The 21,725-nt window shown below is 34.0% G+C and overlaps 1 protein-coding gene across 1 annotated transcript; it reads right to left on the bottom strand.

Annotated features, from left to right (window-relative positions):
- Window positions 1-16,385: 16,385 nt before the first annotated feature.
- Window positions 16,386-20,080, bottom strand: LOC132303306 (potassium transporter 5-like). Its single transcript, XM_059800525.1, has 7 exons — window positions 19,779-20,080; window positions 19,576-19,614; window positions 18,576-18,836; window positions 18,440-18,492; window positions 18,235-18,349; window positions 17,879-18,133; window positions 16,386-17,610 (listed from the first exon to the last, which is right to left on the bottom strand). The coding sequence occupies exons 1-7, from the start codon at window positions 20,041-20,043 to the stop codon at window positions 16,733-16,735; spliced, it is 1,866 nt and encodes a 621-aa protein (XP_059656508.1). The 5' UTR covers window positions 20,044-20,080; the 3' UTR covers window positions 16,386-16,732.
- Between the last annotated feature and the right edge of the window lie 1,645 nt (window positions 20,081-21,725).

The following is a 21,725-nucleotide window of genomic DNA, read 5'->3' as shown; positions in this document are numbered from 1 at the left end:
CTTGGGAGCTTGAACAGGAGGTTCGCTCCAGGTACCCAGCGTTGTTTTCTTCCTCAGGTATGTCTTGATTTCGGGGACGAAATCTTTTAAAGTTGGGAAGAATGTAATGTTTAAGTGATTTATATATATGTGTATATTAGTGGCGGGACCCACATCATATTAAAACACATATAATGGCTTTATACTTTAGCATATCTCAGTCTCTCTCGGCCAGTCTTCTCTCTTTCTCGCTGTTTGTCTTCTCTCTCTCTTCAACCTTTAATTGCTCCCTCATTTCTTAGTGTTTTTAAGTGTCGTTTGCGATAAAACGGAGAGCACGGCGAGCTCTACACGTGTGTACCAGCAATTTCAGTTTTAAGCAACCTAGGGAGTCCGAAAATCTTGACCCATTTTGAGGGTTTGTGGTGCAAATTAGGGGTTTTGCATAATATAGAGGTAGGGGTCTCTAATTCTCACTACCTTGTGCTTTTGTGAGTCATTCTACCATAATTGTTGTCAAGCATGATCAATTTGATTTATTTGCCTTTTAAATGACTTGATTTTGTATATATAGCATGTGAGTATGTGAAATTATTGAATTGTATGAAAAATATGCTTGATTATGGGATTCTCTATATTATTGTGTTGATAAAATTGATAGAAATTATTCATGGAAGTTTATGGAAATTCTCCTAAAATTATTGTAAAATATGCTTAATATGTTAATTGTCATGCCTAAATGTTTATTATATGGATGCATGCTAAATTGTGTAGTAGAAATTTTCTCTAATTTTTTTTTGAAATGGAAAAAGCATGTGATATACATCCATAACATTGGGCATGAAAGAAAAAGGGTACAATGTTTTGATAAGAATGAAAAAGAGAATTTTTGGGGAGAATTTGATGAAACGGTTTTTGAGAAAAACCCGGTCGCCGCAGACTCACCAAAGGGCCGGTGTGTTAATATAGCCTAGAGGGAATTTGGGAGATTGCCCTAGCATGGTTGAGCTATTTGGACCCCAAATGATGCTACAGAGGTACCAAAGGTCAGGGACAGTAGCTAATCATTCTCTCGTGTCGCTGCGGAGTCACCAAAGGGCTGGTTATATTAATAGTTTGTGAAGTGATAATGTTTTTTTGAAAATGGGGAGTGACATGCATAACATTCCATTTATGGCACGAGATTTATTTGCCCTGAACTTAGAATTGATATTGTGTTTTCCTGGCTTTGCATGACCCCAAATTCCTATTGTCCTATTTTTTGTTTGGATTCGTGAGGACACAAGAGGTGTGTTTTAGGCACCACCTACTGAGCAATTTTGCTCACCCTTTTATTTAACGTTTTTTTCAGGAAACGGGAAAGAAGTGGCGGATGACATTCTACCACAGACTTAGTATGGATTAAAAGCTTATTTTGTTGTTTTTGTACTTGGGTCTCACTATTTTTGTAAGACTTAGCATAATGTATTTTGTACGATGACTTATGGACAATATTATAATTACACCTATGGGCTGTAACTTTTGTATAAGCTATCTAAATGTTGTAAAACATGGACATTTGATATTAATCTTATATTTTAGGACTGTAATTATGATACCTGGATGTTATAGTATGTGGTTGTACCACCATGGAATGTATTAGATGTTTATTGTGTTGGGACATGTTAAAAATGCATTTAAACAGGTTGTTGTAAGATAATTTTTAGCGGAGGTCATGCCAAATTTTATTTATTTATTTATTTATTATTTATTTATTTATAAATGGTGTCAGTTTAGGGTCGTTACAATAATTTTCTTAATTATGTGGTGGAAATTTAAATTATATTTACATGTGCATATAAGAATAAAAAGTTGGATATTTTGTGTTAGTGGTGGAGCCCATTCCCCACTCACCTTTCATTAGTGGCCAAGAGGCCATCACATGGCCTCATTTCTTCTCTCTCCCCGGTATACTCTCCCTCTTGCATTCTTTTTCTTTTTTCTTTTCTTCTTCAATTTTAAGGCTTGATCAAGCCTAGCCTCTTGGAATTTTGATAGTATTCCTTTAGACAAAGTCGGAGCACTCGTCGAGGCCGTCAATTTGATAGGAGCCAAACATCATTTGGCCAACTCTTGAATTTCAAAATTTGGTCTTAATTTAGGGATTTTCTTCAGTTGAGGTAGGGGTTTTTCCTAATGCATGGTGTTTTGCCTCTTTAATTGAGTAAAATTACTAATTTTCATTGATTTATGCCTAAATTGCAAACTTAACTATGTAACTAATGAATTGGAAAGGTTCTAAATTTTTAATATGTAAAATTGTATGTGTTACATGTTAAACTTGCTTGTAAATGATTCTTATGCATAAATTACATGAGATATTAGTGTCTTGATGTATTAGAATCTCATGGTGTATTATAATCTTAGTTGACTATCATTGATATTATGATGATATTATTCTTGATATGATGTTGAAATTAAGATTTGATATTGAAGGTCATTGCATAGCATACCATGGTATAAATGAGGGATTTGGGGAAATGGAAAAGAAAAATTATTCTTAGAAAGTGAAGCTTCTTTCATGGGGAAAGGAGTATTTTTCTAAAATGAACCAGATTTCGCGAGTCCGGGGCTAGCTTGACCTAAAGGGAGCGCGGCCCGATTTTGGGCATGAAAAAGTTGATACTAAGCCTTTTAACGGTTGCCAGGCATTGCCAGAATTGGAACCAGGGATAGTTATCAATCTCGTCTCGGTAAAGTTAGCTAGCGGATCTTCTAAAAGTGTGGTTTGGGTCGGTGTAGACCAGATTTGGGACGGTTGCATCACATCATATTTCATGCATTTCATTTGGTAGAATTGTGACAAGTATTGGAATTGTTTTCTTGCTAAGTTGTTTATGATGTATGCATCCCTTTTGCATAATCCCGGCATATTTTCAATTCCATTGTTTGTTATTGGCTTAAGGGAGTCAAAAACTAACGCCTTAAGTAACTTCTGCTAAGCTTTACGCTCACCCTTTATGTGATACCCCCTGGATTTCCGAATGCGAGTTGGCCAGGCCTATGCCCGAATACCCGAGGATATCAAAACAAATTGATAATAAACGAACACAGAGTACAAAAGAATGAAGAAGAATAAATAAAATGCTGACAAGAAACTAAAATAATAATCTAATAATAAATCTCAGAATATATTTCCATTAATTAATAAACTATTCTGATACAACTGATCCTCCAAAATACAACTCGGGAATCCATACTGTGTGGACCCTTAGAAAATCCAAACTAAACAAATGACAGCAATAACTGTCTAAATCAGGAAACTGAATCATAAAGGAACTCCTATGTAGCATCGGAAGAATGAAGTAGACTGATCCCTGCTCAGCACGAACAACCTCTACTCCTGACGAGTACCTGAAAAATAATGGTGGGTCAGGCCTACAAACAAGTTCTACTCTACTACAATCCAAGCAGAGATCCGATACACGTATACATCCTACTCAATCCAACAGTAACTAGTAGTCCGTATATATATATATACACACACTAAAGGAACCTCACTAGACTATAGGGTTGTCTCAACCTGAATAGTAGGCAACATGCAAAATGCACATATAGTGGGCATGAATACCTAGACCTACCAGGGTACACAACTACACTATATCTAGCTACACATCCCTGGCGATATACGCACCCTAACCACTGATCCTGAGACTTAAGCTCATATTATGGCACCATACTTATATATATATAATCTAGTAACCATCCTATCCGGTATAAATTAATCCTCTATAAGTCATTCAACTTGTTCAGCTGACCTGACTTGAATATAAATAGGACTTAACATTTTAGTTAATCCATTCCCTTATATAATAAATTAATCATCCATAAGTCATTCAACTTGTTCAGCTGACCTGACTTGAATATAAGTATGACTTAACATTTTAGTTAATCCATTCCCTTATATAAAATAGGTAGGACTTAACTGATAAGTTAATCCGTCCCTCGAATGCCACCGTCCCATACCAGTGCATTAAATCACACAATTCAACAATTGATGTAACGATTAAGGAAATACATCAAACAATCCAGAAATAACTATGATAATATGATATCAAGTTATCACAAAATAGGATGACTTATTATTTATTTAAGTTTCCTATATCATATGTCCTACATAAACTGAATCTTATACATATGATGATATTTTATTATACCGTCAAATAAGCATTCTCCATATCCAATTTATTCTACACATTTAATCTCAATTGTTAAAACATATTAAAAGATTAAATTCATTTGTTTGTTTAAAACATTCAAATAGCAAGCATCATTATGATTGAGTCTATTTAAATTTATTTAAACCCAAACGTAGTTCCTATTTAATGTTTAGGGATCCTAGGCATGTTTCTACGTTCCATCATTCCACAGATATGAAATATACATAATTTAAACATGTAAAAATTCACACCGAAAATCAAATTAAAATCATGCATTTATCAATTCATAACACAAGAACAGATATGAGCCAAATTCATAAAACCTATGTTCTAATCCAATTAAACATGCATAATTATTTAATTTTATGTGTTTCATAAATCCTTAAATTTCCTAGGCATGTATAGGAACACGAATCAAAGGGAAAGAGATAGAAGAAGAACTTGCCTTAAACTTTCGGATTGAAAGTTAAACTTCTTCTTCCTTGATCTTCTCTCTAAAGGGTTTTCTCCTCTTTCCTTCCTCGTTCTCCTTCTCTCGCTAACTCTCTCTCTCTAGAATATATTACGTGATATATTTTCACTCCTTTTTCAACTTATAGTTGTGTATTTATAGGCTAAATAATAACCCTATTCCTTTTCCCAATCCAAGTCAACTTAATAAAGAAAAATAAAAAATAAAAATATTAAAAAGGTAACTTAAAATATGTTACGTATATAATATATGTATATCCTTATTAATTAAATAAAATATATACATTAGATTATTTATTAATACTAAAGTTACTATAATATTAAAAGGTAACTTAAAACATGTTACGTATATAATCTATCTATATCCTCATTAAATAAATAAAATATATACATCAGATTATTTATTTATACTAAAGTTACCATAATATTAAAAAGGTAACTTAAAACATGTTACGTATAAAATATATGTTTATCCTTATTATATAAATATATAAAATATATACATCAGATTATTTATTAATACTAAAGTTACTATAATATTAATAAATTACTTTCCTTTATATATATATATATATATATATATATATATACATATACAACTATTCATGGGTAATTATCCATACCCATCCAACCTCCTATCCAAGTAGTCCACGGGACCCAATTAGTTAGCCCATTACCACTAACCATAACCATAAAATAAAATAGAATAAAACATTTAATCATTTAATTTACAATTAATTACAATTAATTAAATACATCATTTAAGCACACAATCTAATTAAACAAATAATATAAATAACACCTAGACAAAATACAAATAACACATAGATAAGTAACCAATTAATCAAGTAACACTTAATTCAATTAAACACATAAACAATTAGTCAAATAATCAATTAAACAATTAAAAAAATACAATAAAAATAAATAAATAAATATCGAGACTATCTTTTTAAAATTAGGGGTATTACATTCTTCCACCTAACAAAAGGAATTCCATCATCGGAATTCGCCCTTACTTCCTTCCATTATTCTTCCATTATACTTGGAAACTGTGAGCGAAAAACATCCTCCTATTCCCAAGTAGACATAACCTCACTATAAGGGCTCCACTTAACTCCAATATACCAAGTGGTAGACAGGGTTCCTATATTTTAAGAAACACAATAATTATACGATGCGTAGGTTGTATCAAATAACAACGTAATCCTCCCATGTCGACAAAGGGAATGATCTACATACCTCCAAGTGCCATAGAATATACGCACAAACTCCTATACACTCAGCGCTAATAATTTGGTAACACTAATTTAGAGGCGACTGCCTTAATTGCGAAACACAATCTTCTAAAAGTCAATGTAATAAGTAAAATTTACCTTTCTCCAAAAATCACTTTCTTCCTACATAGAAAACAGAACGAGCAAACTACTCCCTGATAGAAAAACTCTAGTATACGAGTTCAACTATTTACAACATCCAACTGTTGCCTCCCAACCACGCGCAGTTCAATACAAAGGAAAGTATCTCTTTCCGACATATTTTTAAATGAAGTCAAGGTCTGATTGTACAACCCATACTTCCATTTCCAACCAACAAATGAGAGGTATACATTATGAAAGATACAAAACCTCCAAAGTTGTCACACTAACCTCCTTGTGCCAACAATATCACAGATAAAATTCCGACAAGTGAAGTAAACACTTCCAACTGTCCATGAAAATCTAGGATATACACCTCAAGCATATCCTTTATGGTCTAATTTAATCTCTCGATTAATTCCTCCGTCTATAGATATGAAGTAGAGCTGTTGCTCCAAAATCTTCATAAAGCTCCTTCGAAATAGCACTTTGCATCCACTAATATGAACATCCACATGCTATAACACCACTATCACTGAACTATAGAACTACTATGAAGTTCTAAAATAAGTATCACTCAAATTTATGTCCTCAAGCGATCTTTCTCAATCCACCACTCAGATTCCATATGGAAAATTGAAATTTCAAATCAATGTCGATCCTTCCCATCGACCGTCACTCCTATTTAATTCAACTTCCATATTTGTTATAGGAAGTGGCTAAAGATTCCTACGATATCCGATGATCAACTTTCCACCTTTGTAGCAGGTTTTACACTTAAGGCAATTGTATATGCATCCTTATCTGTATCTGTTCACCAAAATTGACATTTGATGTCATGATGTACCTTCTAACCGTTTGATCACACCAAGAAAAATTATAAATTTTCTAGCTCAGTCGCCCGACCGTCATATCATTATTTACAGAAATTACGAAATCCTCCTTGAGTACCTTAAACTCCATCTGAGTAAGGTAACACCGTCTCCAAGGTCAGCTTTAATATTCAAAGTTGACCATCTCAACTACTGTAGTAATAACAAGTGTTATTATTACACCTGCTATAAATGCATCTAATAACTCAACAACTAACCGAAAGATTTAAATATTCTATCATTTGTTGAGAGCATCCATTTACATCATTGCTTCCACCAGATGGAACTTGATATAAAGTGTGAATCACCACTGTAATCCATTTAAACCGTCTCGTGATCCATTCTATTCGTATGAACTAAAGTCCTACCAATTCGAAATAGACAAGAATCAAGTTGACCTAATGTATCAGTCAACCAATATCCCATCCAGAATCCTGACCCTTGTGTAAAATCAGAAATCTCGTAACTAAATCTGTAAAATGCTCTCTCATTTCCACTTTAGTATAGGAAATGGCTGCAAAGGATCTAGTGATCTTTGATGGTCCATCTCTACTATCTAATAAATATTACAAGAGCTAAAAGTTGTGAAACTCAGTCCGTGCATCCTCTATCCAATTTGTCTATAGAAAGTACCGTTAGTCCAGTACCACCAGCTTTCGTCTGTACCCAACGTTTAAATTGGAGCGTCTTCAAAAGCAAATTCTGTAACTAAATCTATCCACTACTGATCTATGATAAATTTGCCGATATTAAAAAATCAATCAGTAATTCCATTTATCAATAGTCAACTATGACTTTAATTCAACAAAAGTCAACAAATTACGACCTTTCCATGCATACCATGCATCTCATCTTTATAAAGGTGTTTGGTCTCACCATCTTGTTTTTGACACACCCTGCTTCTTTAAAACAAGTTAATGACAATCCGACTTCTTTGTCTAACTTCAAAAGAATATGAAATCCTTCCATCCTCTACATAAGTTATCAATTTCCTAGCAACAGCTAATTGTTGCAAATTGTGACCTAAAAAAAAAAAATTCAATATTATTTATGCAAGTGAATAAGACTTAGTTTCCTCCTCTATATGCAACACCGGCAACTCCTCCTAATGACACGCCCTCACGAATAAAATTCTTGATTAAGAATAGACTGATGAATATTTATTTAGTCTACTATCCTCAATCGGTGTCATTCTAATAAGTACCTAAACCCGTACTAAATCCTCCTTTCAACTTAGTAACAACTTCCGAAATTTTTCAAGAAGATGTTCAGCAAATACACACCTCAGATAAATCATCGTGGTGTTACAGTGATCTTTATTTACCACCATCTTACGCATCCCAAAATATTAACAACCACCATTATCATGGTGTTGTAATATGACACAAATCCATACTTAGAGTAAAGTAAATCAAACTAATCATACTAGATTATTTGACTCACAGTGATGGTTTAACTATCCCATCCCAAACAATGTACTAGAATGACGCATGTCCAGGTCTAATAGATTGGCTAGAATTATGTGTATCTATCATATCCTACGACCGCATGCTCACAAATCTAGCGTAAATAGCACTATTACTCCATATTATTAAAAACAATAGTTGGCTGATCACATACTTGTGTCCCCAACTAAGCCATATATCATTAACCGAAATAATCAACGAAAATAAAACACGTATGACAAACACACTAGCACAAAATATACTCCTATTTAGGACATCGTTCTTTTTAGAAAAGAAAGTCTCATTTGAAATCAACACTACCAAATTGTTTCACAATTTCCTTTTATAGTTCGTAGGTAATCATTCAACCTCGAAACATATTCTTTAAACAGAGCTTAAAAGCAACATATGTTTGCCTAAGCAAATACTAAGAGCTTAACCCTCATCTTCCCTACATGCTGAATGTAAACTATCTAACTTGGCTTTATAAAGCGAATTAGAACGTCACAACATAATACCAATACCTTCCTGAATGTGATACAAAATCATACGTTTCGTTCTGATAAGAACTCCATCAAATCCCCAATCTTCTGAAGAGTACTTCTTATATATCTCTTTTAGAGATGATAAGACAGTTTAATTATAGTAGATTAATCAATACCAATTCTACAAATAACATTAGCTATATAAACAGCAAACAAGATCACCCTCGCGCGATCATCCATCTTCCAGATGTAGTACCCTCTCTCTTGGATACACTGAAATCTCCTCCATTAGGATACTCTTTGGACTCTTAATCCCCGCTTGTCTCCTTTTTGAGATCAACTGAAGTCGTATCGGCTCCGATATACGGTGACCTATCATGCACATCTAAATCTTTCCTTGGCTTATACTTTAAAGTAGCTCCAAACGAACTTAAACCTTTGATCCCTAATTCTGCCTTCGGGCAATGAAATCAATACCGTACTCCTTTACTCCTTTGGATCTTTATCGCTGTTGCCTTGGACCCCATCATTTTCCTAGTGCCAACCATTCTGTAACTACAGAATCAAATTGACATCAGTTCCTCCTAACGAACCGTAAATAGAGTACAATGAATCCTAATACGGGCTCTAAGTTTTAAGAGACGTAACGCAGAAGTCACATAATGAAAGACACTCTTAAGGACACTTAAACCTAGAGTGCTCTGATACCAACTGTGATACCCCCCGGATTTCCGAATGCGAGTTGGCCAGGCCTATGCCCGAATACCCGAGGATATCAAAACAAATTGATAATAAACGAACACAGAGTACAAAAGAATGAAGAAGAATAAATAAAATGCTGACAAGAAACTAAAATAATAATCTAATAATAAACCTCAGAATATATTTCCATTAATTAATAAACTCTTCTGATACAACTGATCCTCCAAAATACAACTCAGGAATCCATACTGTGTGGACCCCTAGAAAATCCAAACTAAACAAATGACAGCAATAACTGTCTAAATCAGGAAACTAAATCATAAAGAAACTCCTATGTAGCAACGGAAGAACGAAGTAGACTGATCCCTGCTCAGCACGAACAACCTCTACTCTTGACGAATACCTGAAAAATAATGGTGGGTCAGGCCCACAAACAAGTTTTACTCTACTACAGTCCAAGAAGAGATCCGATACACGTATACATCCTAGTCAATCCAACAGTAACTAGTAGTCCGTATATATATATATACACACACTAAAGGAACCTCACTAGACTATAGGGTTGTCTCAACCTGAATAGTAGGCAACATGCAAAACGCACATATAGTGGGCATGAATACCTAGACCTACCAGGGTATACAACTACACTATATCTAGCTACACATCCTTAGCGATATACGCACCCTAACCACTGATCCTGAGACTCAAGCTCATATCATGGCACTATACTTATATATATATATAATCTAGTAACCATCATATCCGGTATAAATTAATCCTCCATAAGTCATTCAACTTGTTCAGTTGACCTGACTTGAATATAAGCAGGACTTAACATTTTACTTAATCCATTCCCTTATATAATAAATTAATCATCCATAAGTCATTCAACTTGTTCAGCTGACCTGACTTGAATATAAGTAGGACTTAACATTTTAGTTAATCCATTCCCTTATATAAAATAGGTAGGACTTAACTGATAAGTTAATCCGTCCCTAGAATGCCACCGTCCCATACCGGTGCATTAAATCACACAATTCAACAATTGATGTAACGATTAAGGAAATACATCAAACAATCCAGAAATAACTATGATAATATGATATCAAGTTATCACAAAATAGGATGACTTATTATTTATTTAAGTTTCCTATATCATATGTCCTACATAAACTGAATCTTATACATATGATGATATTTTATTATACCGTCAAATAAGCATTCTCCATATCCAATTCATCCTACACATTTAATCTCAATTGTTAAAACATATTAAAAGATTAAATTCATTCGTTTGTTTAAAACATTCAAATAGCAAGCATCATTATGATTGAGTCTATTTAAATTTATTTAAACCCAAACCTAGTTCCTATTTAATGTTTAGGAATCCTAGGCATGTTTCTACGTTCCATCATTCCACAGATATGAAATATACATAATTTAAACATGTAAAAATTCACACCGAAAATCAAATTAAAATCATGCATTTATCAATTCATAACACAAGAACAGATATGAACCAAATTCATAAAACCTATGTTCTAATCCAATTAAACATGCATAATTATTTAATTTTATGTGTTTAATAAATCCTGAAATTTCCTAGGCATGTATAGAAACACGAATCAAAGGGAAAGAGATAGAAGAAGAACTTGCCTTAAACTTTCGGATTGAAAGTTAAACTTCTTCTTCCTTGATCTTCTTTTTAAAGGGTTTTCTCCTCCTTCCTTCCTCTTTCTCCTTCTCTCGCTAACTCTCTCTCTCTAAAATATATTACGTGATATATTTTCATTCCTTTTTCAACCTATAGTTGTGTATTTATAGGCTAAATAATAACCCTATTCCTTTTCCCCATCCAAGTCAACTTAATAAAGAAAAATTAAAAATGAAAATATTAAAAAGGTAACTTAAAATATGTTACGTATATAATATATGTATATCCATATTAATTAAATAAAATATATGCATTAGATTATTTATTAATACTAAAGTTACCATAATATTAAAAGGTAACTTAAAACATGTTACGTATATAATCTATCTGTATCCTCATTAAATAAATAAAATATATACATCAGATTATTATTTATACTAAAGTTACCATAATATTAAAAAGGTAACTTAAAACATGTTACGTATAAAATATATGTTTATCCTTATTATATAAATATATAAAATATATACATTAGATTATTTATTAATACTAAAGTTACTATAATATTAATAAATTACTTTCCTTTTTATATATATCTATATATATATACATATACAACTATTCATGGGTAATTATCCATACCCATCCAACCTCCTATCTAAGTAGTCCACGGGACCCAATTAGTTAGTCCATTACCACTAACCATAACCATAAAATAAAATAAAATAAAACATTTAATCATTTAATTTACAATTAATTACAATTAATCAAATACATCATTTAAGCACACAATCTAATTAAACAAATAATATAAATAACACCTAAACAAAATACAAATAACACATAGATAAGTAGCCAATTAATCAAGTAACACTTAATTCAATTAAACACATAAACAATTAGTCAAATAATCAATTAAACAATTAAAAAAATACAATAAAAATAAATAAATAAATACCGAGACTATCCTTTTAAAATTAGGGGTATTACACTTTATTCTTAACAATTTCAGGACACAGGAAGGAGGTGGCAAATGATAATTCACCACAGGCTTAGACCGGATTGAAGATAGTAATTAGTTATATTTTGTATGAAAACACATACCATATAATTTTTGTAAAATTTTGCAATCATTTTGTATAGCTTTCAGCTGGGGTTTTGTAATATGAAAAATCTGAACCACTTGATGTATAAATGTTTACTTTCACGTAAATGACTTTGAAATTATGTAAAAGTTATGTAAACTTCATGTTTTAAATGTATAAGATGTAGTTTACAATTTTGTAATGGGTTGACACAAGTTTTGGATTAGTTTTAAGGTCTCCATTGAGGCCATTTTTCATTCATGATCAAAATAGCTTAGTTGCAGTAGTTCACACTTTGCAAGGTCATTTCGGTCGACAGAAATGGGCATTTCAGTGGACTGAACATTCCAGTACCTTCAGCTACTATTGGGGTCACAACCAGCCGACTGGAATGGCTATTTCTGTCGACTAGTACATGAGCCATTTCGGACGACCAAAGCTCCACTTCGGTCGGCCAAAATGCTATTGATTTGTGAACCTTATTCCATTTCTTGATATAATTAGCCCAGAGCCTTGTAACCTTGTCTTGAGTCCTCGTGAGGTATAAATATGACTTGATAATGATGTATTGACCCTGGAATTGAAGTTAATTACTTAGGTAACCTCGGGTTCGGGTAAGGATCAACCCGGCTAGCGGTTCAAACCTACGGGTTCGGGTCGTTACATAGACTATCTTCGATTGGCATAAACCATCTACCTAACTACTTTACTCTAGGGTGTAGTATGGTCTATCTTTTCTAGGCATAATCCATAAAATCTTTAACATTATATTCAGAGAAAAACTCATTGTGTAATCATCTTATTCACAACTACAAGAAGTGAATGAGTCGTGTTAAATCACAAGATTCAAATATCTAAGATAAGATATAAAAATATTTGTAATTGAATTAAAATTTTAAAACCGATTTTTATTTAAAAATCAATTAAAAATCCTATAGTTTACACAATCATGCATGATAATAATTATTCTCCAATAAATAAATAAAATCAAACCAATTGTACTAAGCTAGGGCTACATCACAACCCTAGCAAAGCGTTTAGCCAAGCATGATTAGAGTGGAATTCTTCATGGTTGAGGAAGACATTTTCACTACCATGGATTGATCTCTTCTTTCTTCTGAATGCTTCTCCTTTGATCTCTGCTTCAAGCTCCTCTATATGATGCTCTAATGATGTAGAGAACTCTCTTTAAATAAGAGCCGAACAGGCCCAAAGTTCCCTTTTCCATATAGAAGACATATAAGGAAATTTTGCCAAACAAGGACTCCAAAATTCGTATAGACTTCCAGCCCAGTTTTTACAAAGTAAACAACTGTTTTATGAAATCCTTGTGAAATACAAAACTGTAACTCTTTAAATTTCCTTTTAACCTTTGTTGGAATTGAGCTGTTTTGACACTCGAGGAGAGAGATACATACAGATTACCAAAATGGATTCAAATTACCAACTTTGGAGAAAGTTTCCTAGTTGGAGAAGGATTCTTCATTTTCTTCTTCTTTCCATTCTCATCAACTTATTGCTTCTCTTGGACTCTTTTCTAAGTTTAATTAGACTCGGATCTTCAACATTGCTTGGTTCCATGGAATGTTATTTTTTAAAACTCGGAATCACTAGTCTCGACTGATTTTACAATAAAAGTCCTAAAATAAATAAAAACAATAAAACAATGTAAAATCACGAATAAAACTACTACTAAGAGAATAAAACATGCAAGTTAAAGGGATCAAATGTATAACATTCAACGCTTAACACCACCGGGGATGGCAATGTCAACTTATTCATGCTCTGCATCTACCCCCAAGATCTTCACAAATCCACCCTACGTCATCTGACAACTGTGCCAATAGTTGTGCCACGTCACTTACCACGTCAGTTGTCACGCAACAGAGGTGCAAGCAATAGTGCCAAGTCACCTGCCATTTCAATTGACATGTCATCAACCACGTTAGTATCGGTGCCACGTCAACTACAACAGGGTGAAAAGATTGTCTTCAAGCTCAAGATGGCTTCATATAACCCACCTTGACTTTGAGGGACTGTTAGAATATATTGTTACCATATATAGGTTTACCATATAAGGTTTAGGTTTACCATACAGGATTTAGGATTAGTTGCTCTCCACACATATCATCTCCTATATAAATCCCTATGTATTCTTATGTTACATATCAATACAATACAAAGTTTTATACTCTCTCTTTATTTCTAACACATAAGAACTCCAACAAAAGGTTGATCTTAGGTTACACATGCTCCTATTTGATTTGTTTTCCCAAAGCCTTGTAAAGACCCCCAAAAAAAAAAAAAAAAATTAAAGGCCAGAGTAAACTTAGAGATACACAGCTCTTGCAAACACCTTCAACCTTGACTACCATTTTTTGTTGAAAACAGAATCATACAATACACTAACACTGAAAAGGAAAATCCCTCAAAGCAAGCGACATGATGTGATCCGGAATATGCACGAGCTCCACATCACATCAAACATGGCCTTTGGAATGGAAAATTTTGCCACTATATTGGCTACCTCATGATTAATACTGGACAAGAAAATACTCCTAAGCCCCTTTTTGAATATGCACGAGACGATGCCCCTCCTTCCTAACAGCGTCACATACTACCAATGATTTTCTGGTCCTTCAAATTTGTCAATGTGGTCAAGCAGATATTGTTTTACTGACTCACCACTGTCAAAACCTTTGCCAAAAGTTTCATCTGGTCAAACCAACACTCTTCCCATTTGCCATGCCCACTGCATACACTTTGTTAATGCTTCCCATAGGAGCCATACCAACACTGCTCTTGGACACGTACACAACAAAGGACTCAGAGATTCAGGTCCACCATCTCCTTTTTTGTTTTTCTTTTTTCTTCTAACTTATGTAACACTGCTACTTGTTCATTCAAACACCACAAAAAATGTTAAAACATAGGCTTTACCTTCAGACTCCAAAACCCCAGCTCTTTGCATATTACATTCCCTTTCCCACCTTCTAAATTCTTCAACATCATCTCTTTTGACTCTTAAAGCATTCTGATAGCAATTTTGACAGAAAAATCCAATTTTTAGCAAAAAGTCACGCGCCTGTCCTCAAAACTAGAAAAACTGGTTGGAATTTGCAAAAATAGAAAGCACAATCCTTTCGAATGCATGAAAAGCTGTTTTATTAAATCCGCTTTCCATTTCCTTTGCTGTTGATCAATCAACTCAACCAACCACCTTGTAAATTGTAGGAATATGAGGTATGGGAGTCACAAAATGAGGAGTATTCTTATCTGTGATCCACCTATCCTCCCAGCACTTAACTTGTTTACCATCTGCAATCCTCCCTACCAAACCTTTCTCGAGGACCTTTTTGGCTGCAAGAAAGCTCTGCCAAGCCCCGGAAGGATTACAACCCACCCATAACTTCTAAAAATGGACAATGTTGAAATTACTTTCCTTAGAAAACATGGTAAAACAAACATTTTCTTTCAACTTCCATGTCCCTGAACCCTAACCTTCCTTTAGCTTTAGTTTCTGTTCATTGCTTCCACCCCTCTAAAATTTGTGTGGTTGAGACTTCTGAGTTAACACCCTGTACTCAGAAATGCCAAAATGATATATTTTTCATTTCCTACTAATACTATCCGAAAAACATTGGAGAGAAATTCATAAGGTCCTAGAGCCTTTAAAGAATCCATTTCAAATAGAGCTTCCTTTTAACTCTTCCTCAATCCTCATCAGTAATAATTGAATTTGGTGAACAAACAGATCAAAATCAATATTATGAGAGACGACCTATAAAGCCACTGAAAGTAATCCTCAATAATTTCCTTTACTTGATGTACATTTTCCGGTATCTCCACTCCCATGATTGCGTTCTTCCTCCTCTACTGCTGGGCTTTAGCATGAAAGAACCTTGTATTTCTATCCCCTTCCTGGAGCCAATTCACCCGGCTTTTTTGAAATTTTCATTTTCGAAGCCTGGATTCCTAGATGCCAAACACAACATGGAATGGAAAAGTGCACTAATGAAAAACAACCAAATATATATTGAATGAGCTGTGAGGTAGGCAGTGAGAATCTTATTAGTTACCACATTGTTCTTATATTGATTAAACCATCAAAATCATCACTCAGAAATAATTGGTTCAAAATTTAAAATCTGATAGCAAACAACAAAATCTCTCTAATACATATGAAGGAGCACCTCTAAAATAGTTCTCATCCTCTCTCTATATAGACATATATCTAACTAAGTTGCTGGCTTTTCTCAAGTTCATGCAATTAACTCAAAGCCAAAAATCGAAAAAATAAAAAAATAAAAAATTCTGCAAGTGCTTGGTGAGTGTTAAGACCAAACCAAGCCTGGTTTATTTTTACCTTCACAAACTCTGTTCTAGAATCTAAACACAGATTATCAGACCATTCTGCCGAAGGCATAGCATTTAATTTCCTATTATTCCAACACAAATATATCTACCGACTCCCAAATTTGCTCATATCTCATATGTCATTCCAACCTTGAGAAGCCTACTCCTTGGGATCTCCATTCCTTTCCCTCCATGGTTAAAGTTCTTCCTCAGGAAATCATAGAGGTAGTTTACAACAATCTTCTTGAAAACAGTTGAATTCCTTTTCGCTTGCACTTCTGCTTCTCCCAAGAGATAAACCACACCATCTTCCATCGCCTTGTCCACGAATCGTATCTCTTCTTCAGCTGCATCCAAAGTTCTCAAAGAATTAGGTTCTATTTCACGTCTCAGGTGTTCATGCCTGATGAATTCTTTCAAGTTCTCAACCAACTGGTGCTCAAATTCAGTGGCTTCGTCAATGTTGTCATTGTATCCGTATCTCACCACACAGCGGAACATCCTATACTCTCTTGGCTCCACTTGACGGAATAAGAACCTCTCCTCCTGTGCCACTTTGCTGATGGGAATGGACTTTATCGACACAAACACGAGCACGGAATGAATGGAGGGTATATTGGAAATGAAGTGAGGAAATATTGGAGGAATGCCCTGCACAAGCTCAGAGTATAGAAGTCCAATTCCGGGCACCCTGTTGATGTTTGGTCTCTGGACTAAGTCCCTCACGAATTCATTAGAGACCTCGTTCTTGAGCTCAAACATGTATCTTTGTTTGTGCACATAATACCATACTCCCATAATTGCCATCAAGAAAACAGAAAAGGCCAGTGGAAGATAACCACCTTCAATGAATTTGGCCAGAACAGATGACAGATACAACGCCTCCACGACGCCAAATACTACAAAGAAAATAAGTATTTTCCAAATGCTTATCTTCCATATAACAAGCATGATAAGAGTGACCAGACAGGTTGTCAAGAACATTACAAAAACCACAGCAATTCCTGCACCAATAAAAAAATAATAATAAAAACAAATTCATAGTTCTTAATATATTCAAACTGTCAATTATTCATTGCTTATCCAATGGTAATAAAACAATGTCAATAGGCCTTGACTAGTTCACAAGTTTCGTGGAATTGATAGATCAGAGACCAGCTTCAGGAACCGAACCCTATAATTTTACATCCTAGACCTAAACAACAAAATGCAAGACCTTTATGTTTCGAAAGTAATCTGTGAATTTGAAGCGCTTTAAATGAGAGAGCTTACCATATGCATTGCTGAGATTTTCTGTGGTCTTGAAACAAGCAGTGACTAAAACACAACAAATCATAAGTAGGTAATTGATCTCCGGAATATAAACCTGACCCTCGTACTTGGCAGAAGTGTGGACAACTTTAACTCTCGGGAAGCAACCAAGGTTAAGGGATTGGGAGATAATCGCGAATGATCCGGATATCATAGCTTGGCTGGCAATAATGGCAGCAAGAACAGCCACAACAAACATCGGCCAGTAGACCGGACCTTTCATATACAAATAGTACCATTGATGATCAATTCAAATGAAACATAAACAATTGTGTAAGACTGGTAATTTGACAGTGTCTATATATCTCGAGACTTACTTGGAATAGAAGAATAGAAAGTATCAGGCGCTTTGTCAGGGTGTTTGGTGAGGTATGAAGCTTGTCCACAGTATGCTACTATCAATGAAGGAAACACAATTCCAGAAAAACTAATCTGCAATTCCATGAAAAATGAATTAATGATTTAAATTAATTTTGTGACCGTTAATTTAAAAAGATACATGTATGTATAGCATTTACTTACTTGTACTGCTCGGACATTGAAGTGTCCGAGATCAGCAAACATAGCTTCAGCACCTGTTTCATGGATTCATATGATGAATAAATTGAAAAAAATTTAAACATTGAACTACTTGCAGAGACAATATTCACCAACACACCTGTGATACACATAACTACTCCACCAAGGGATGTCCATGCATCCTTGCCATTTCTCTTGAAGTATTCCACAATGTACCATGGATTGATGGCGCGTAATACACTCGGGTCGTATTTGAAAAAGTTATAGATACCGATGAGGGTGATGAACAAGAACCAGACACAGAGAATTGGAGCAAATGACAAGCCCACTTTATCGGTGCCAAATCGTTGGAAAGCAAAGAGACCGACTAGGATTGCAACAGAAATCCCCACAATTGCATCTGTTACATCCAAAAATGTAAACATCAAAATTATAGAAGTATGGAAATGTAATTTGACTAACATATCAAAAAGGATTAATTGTATCATCAGTTATCCAACATGACCATATTTAGGACGGTTTGGCGACCCTTTTTGTTTGGTGTTTTTGTTGTCAAATAGATGAGAAAACATAAACAAATGGCAAAAGTACTTTTACTAAAGTTTTGTTATGTTTTGCACAATACCACATTCATTTCGGGGGAAAAAAAAAATCTAGAAAAAGATGTTTTCACTTATTTTTACTATTATAGTGACAATTTTTTTATTTTAAAAAGACAATGCAATGTAAATACCATAAATTTTAAAATCATTCAAACAAATTTGTTTGCTCTTTTTTGCTTTGAAACATTATACAACAAATTTAGTTATCGGACATGATTCTGCTTTAAAATATATCACAAAATATATCATAGTATAATAATCAGACTATAACCTAGTGGTTTCTTCTCTACCTCCCAAACGGAATGGTGAGGGTTTGAGTACAAATGAATGTCTCAGTTTCTTGCGAATAAAAAATCACAGCACAATATAAACATTGCTTATGTTTAATATGAAATCAAAAAACGCAAAACAAAAAACAGTTGCCAAGCTGGCCCTTAGTAGCTGCACATAGGCGTATACCTGATGTGTATATATACACACACACACAGACATAGACACAAACATGTATGTATATATATTTCTAGTATATTTATGTACCTTTGCTTAACCCCTTGATCCCACTCACAGCAGAAAGGACTGCAAAATAGGCAAAATATTCATTAAATATAATAACAAATTAAAGCTCAATCTTACAAAATTAATGTGTATATGTAAACAAAATGTGTATGTATATATATATATATATATATATATATATATATATATATATATATATATATGTATAAAAGGTTTAAAGAGACCTGAGATGCATGGAGTTAGAATGCCATCACCAATGACCATAGAAACTCCAAGAATGGTGACTAGGAAAAGTGTGATCTGGGCAGCTTTACTATTCTCCAGACTTTGTTTAATCTTTTGAGCTCGTTTCAATTGTTCTGATGGTGTGTCCAGATGGTAGTTGGATAGCTCTTTGTCTTCTGGCTGATGATTTGGAATTAAGCTCACCTTTGCATAACGGCACAACAAGGAATACAATGCAAACGTACCTCCTGAATCAACACACATGTATTGCCATGCATTATAATTTTTATTTTATTATTATAATTTTTTTTTTGTTGGGACAATTAACTCCCACAAAGCATTTGCATAATAGTTTTGATAATGTAATTTGAATATCACTTATAAATCTCTCTCCTAAACTCCACAAACCTCAACCATGTAGTTCAGATCATGTAACGTCATCATTTGGTCAAAGTATCTATGGAAAATTATGTTGCAAGTGGTAGACTTTGACGAGACGATAATATATCTCTGCGGAGTTCAAGAGAAAGATTTGGTTGGAAAAAATCCAAATTTGATCGCATAATGAGTGTTCACCTTTTCAAATTTAGTGTCCCAATTCAAAAGTTGACCTAGTATATTTGACAACATTCCAAATTTACCTTTTTTGCATTGAACTTGTGAAAACAAAATATATGTAGACCCACCATGAATAGATTTGTTAATTCAACCAGGAGCACAAGTGATGTATGGAATGTGCAACACACAAAGAAAAAAAAAAAAAAAACTGAGGTTAGGGGACTAGGGAGAACTCACCATCTCCATTGTCATTTGCCCACAACACTATGAAGACATATTTGATCATGGGAATGAGAAGGATGGTGTAAAAAATGAGGGCCAACACCGCAAGAAGGTCATCTTTGTGGGGAATTCCTTTTGGAAAAATGGTTGCATAAACGTACAGTGGAGATGTCCCAATGTCTCCATAAATTACCCCTATGCTCAAAAATGCCAACACTAACGTTGACTTGAAGTCTTTCTGTTCAAAAGAAACAAAATTATAAAATAAATTATTTAAAAAAAAAAATACATTTATCAAGAACACATAAAACCAAAACTGTTTTCAAATACCTATACGAAAAAAAACAAAAAAAATAAAAAAAATGAGAAGACTTTTTTTAAAACTCCTTTTTAAAAACAACAGCTTTCGAAAACTAACAATCAAACAGATTTTTTACAATTTTTAATTATAGAAAACTTAAAATTGTTTTCAAAAACTGAACCAAAGCGCGCTAAGCAAACACAAACAAAAGATTAAGGGGGAGAAGAAAGGAAATTAAGTACGAACGCTAGTGTCGTAGCATTTAGTGGCTGAAACTCGTCCGGCCTCCAAGTTGAGGGAGTCGACGTGACGTAGCTTTGACGACTTGCCCTCCTTGAGTCTGTTGTTGTTGCTGCTGTTGTTATCGTCTTTCATTTCTGTCATTTCTGTTTCTTAGAAAGAAAAAAAATTGCCACCTTTGGGAGGTGGGTAACACCTATCCTCACCTCCCTTTGGTTGTCTTCCTTGTTGCAACTCCCGGCATTCTTTCATTCTCGTGTCTTATACAATTTGTTAGTTTAATACCAGCGTAAGGAAGGAGAACACGGCTGGTATTGAGGAGAAATTGTGAGAAGGCATGAGACACTGGAATTTCGGATTTGACTTTTCCCATTAGAATTGGAAAGTACAGGTCAGTGTAAGTTTGAGATTTATTAGACTCCACAAGTTTCTTTCTTTTTTATTTATTTTTAATTTATATTTCTCTAATTAAAGTATTTACATTTGATTGGAAACCTTTCCTTCATTTTCTCCTAATTTTCTTTTGTTTATTTACAAATATATATTCCCTCCTAATTTTCATTCCCTCTTGAGAGTAAAGTGGACTGGGTTAAGAGAAAAAGTATTATTATATATACATCAGGCT

This window comes from Cornus florida, unplaced genomic scaffold (assembly GCF_030987335.1).
Source record: "Cornus florida cultivar Cherokee Brave unplaced genomic scaffold, ASM3098733v1 CherokeeBrave_3.0.0_Hap2_Chr04, whole genome shotgun sequence".
NCBI classification, from domain to species: domain Eukaryota; kingdom Viridiplantae; phylum Streptophyta; class Magnoliopsida; order Cornales; family Cornaceae; genus Cornus; species Cornus florida.
Note: the sequence above shows the minus strand (reverse complement) of the source record. Positions and strands in the feature narration are given on the sequence as shown.

Coding starts and splice junctions, on each gene's coding strand:
- LOC132303306 (XM_059800525.1), bottom strand. CDS start 20,043: ATGTGTGTTGATTCAGGAGGTACGTTTGCATTGTATTCCTTGTTGTGC. Junction 18,837..19,575: donor GATCAAGGGGTTAAGCAAAG/GTACATAAATAT, acceptor TGGATGTAACAG/ATGCAATTGTGGGGATTTCT. Junction 18,134..18,234: donor TTTCTATTCTTCTATTCCAA/GTAAGTCTCGAG, acceptor TGTATATGAAAG/GTCCGGTCTACTGGCCGATG.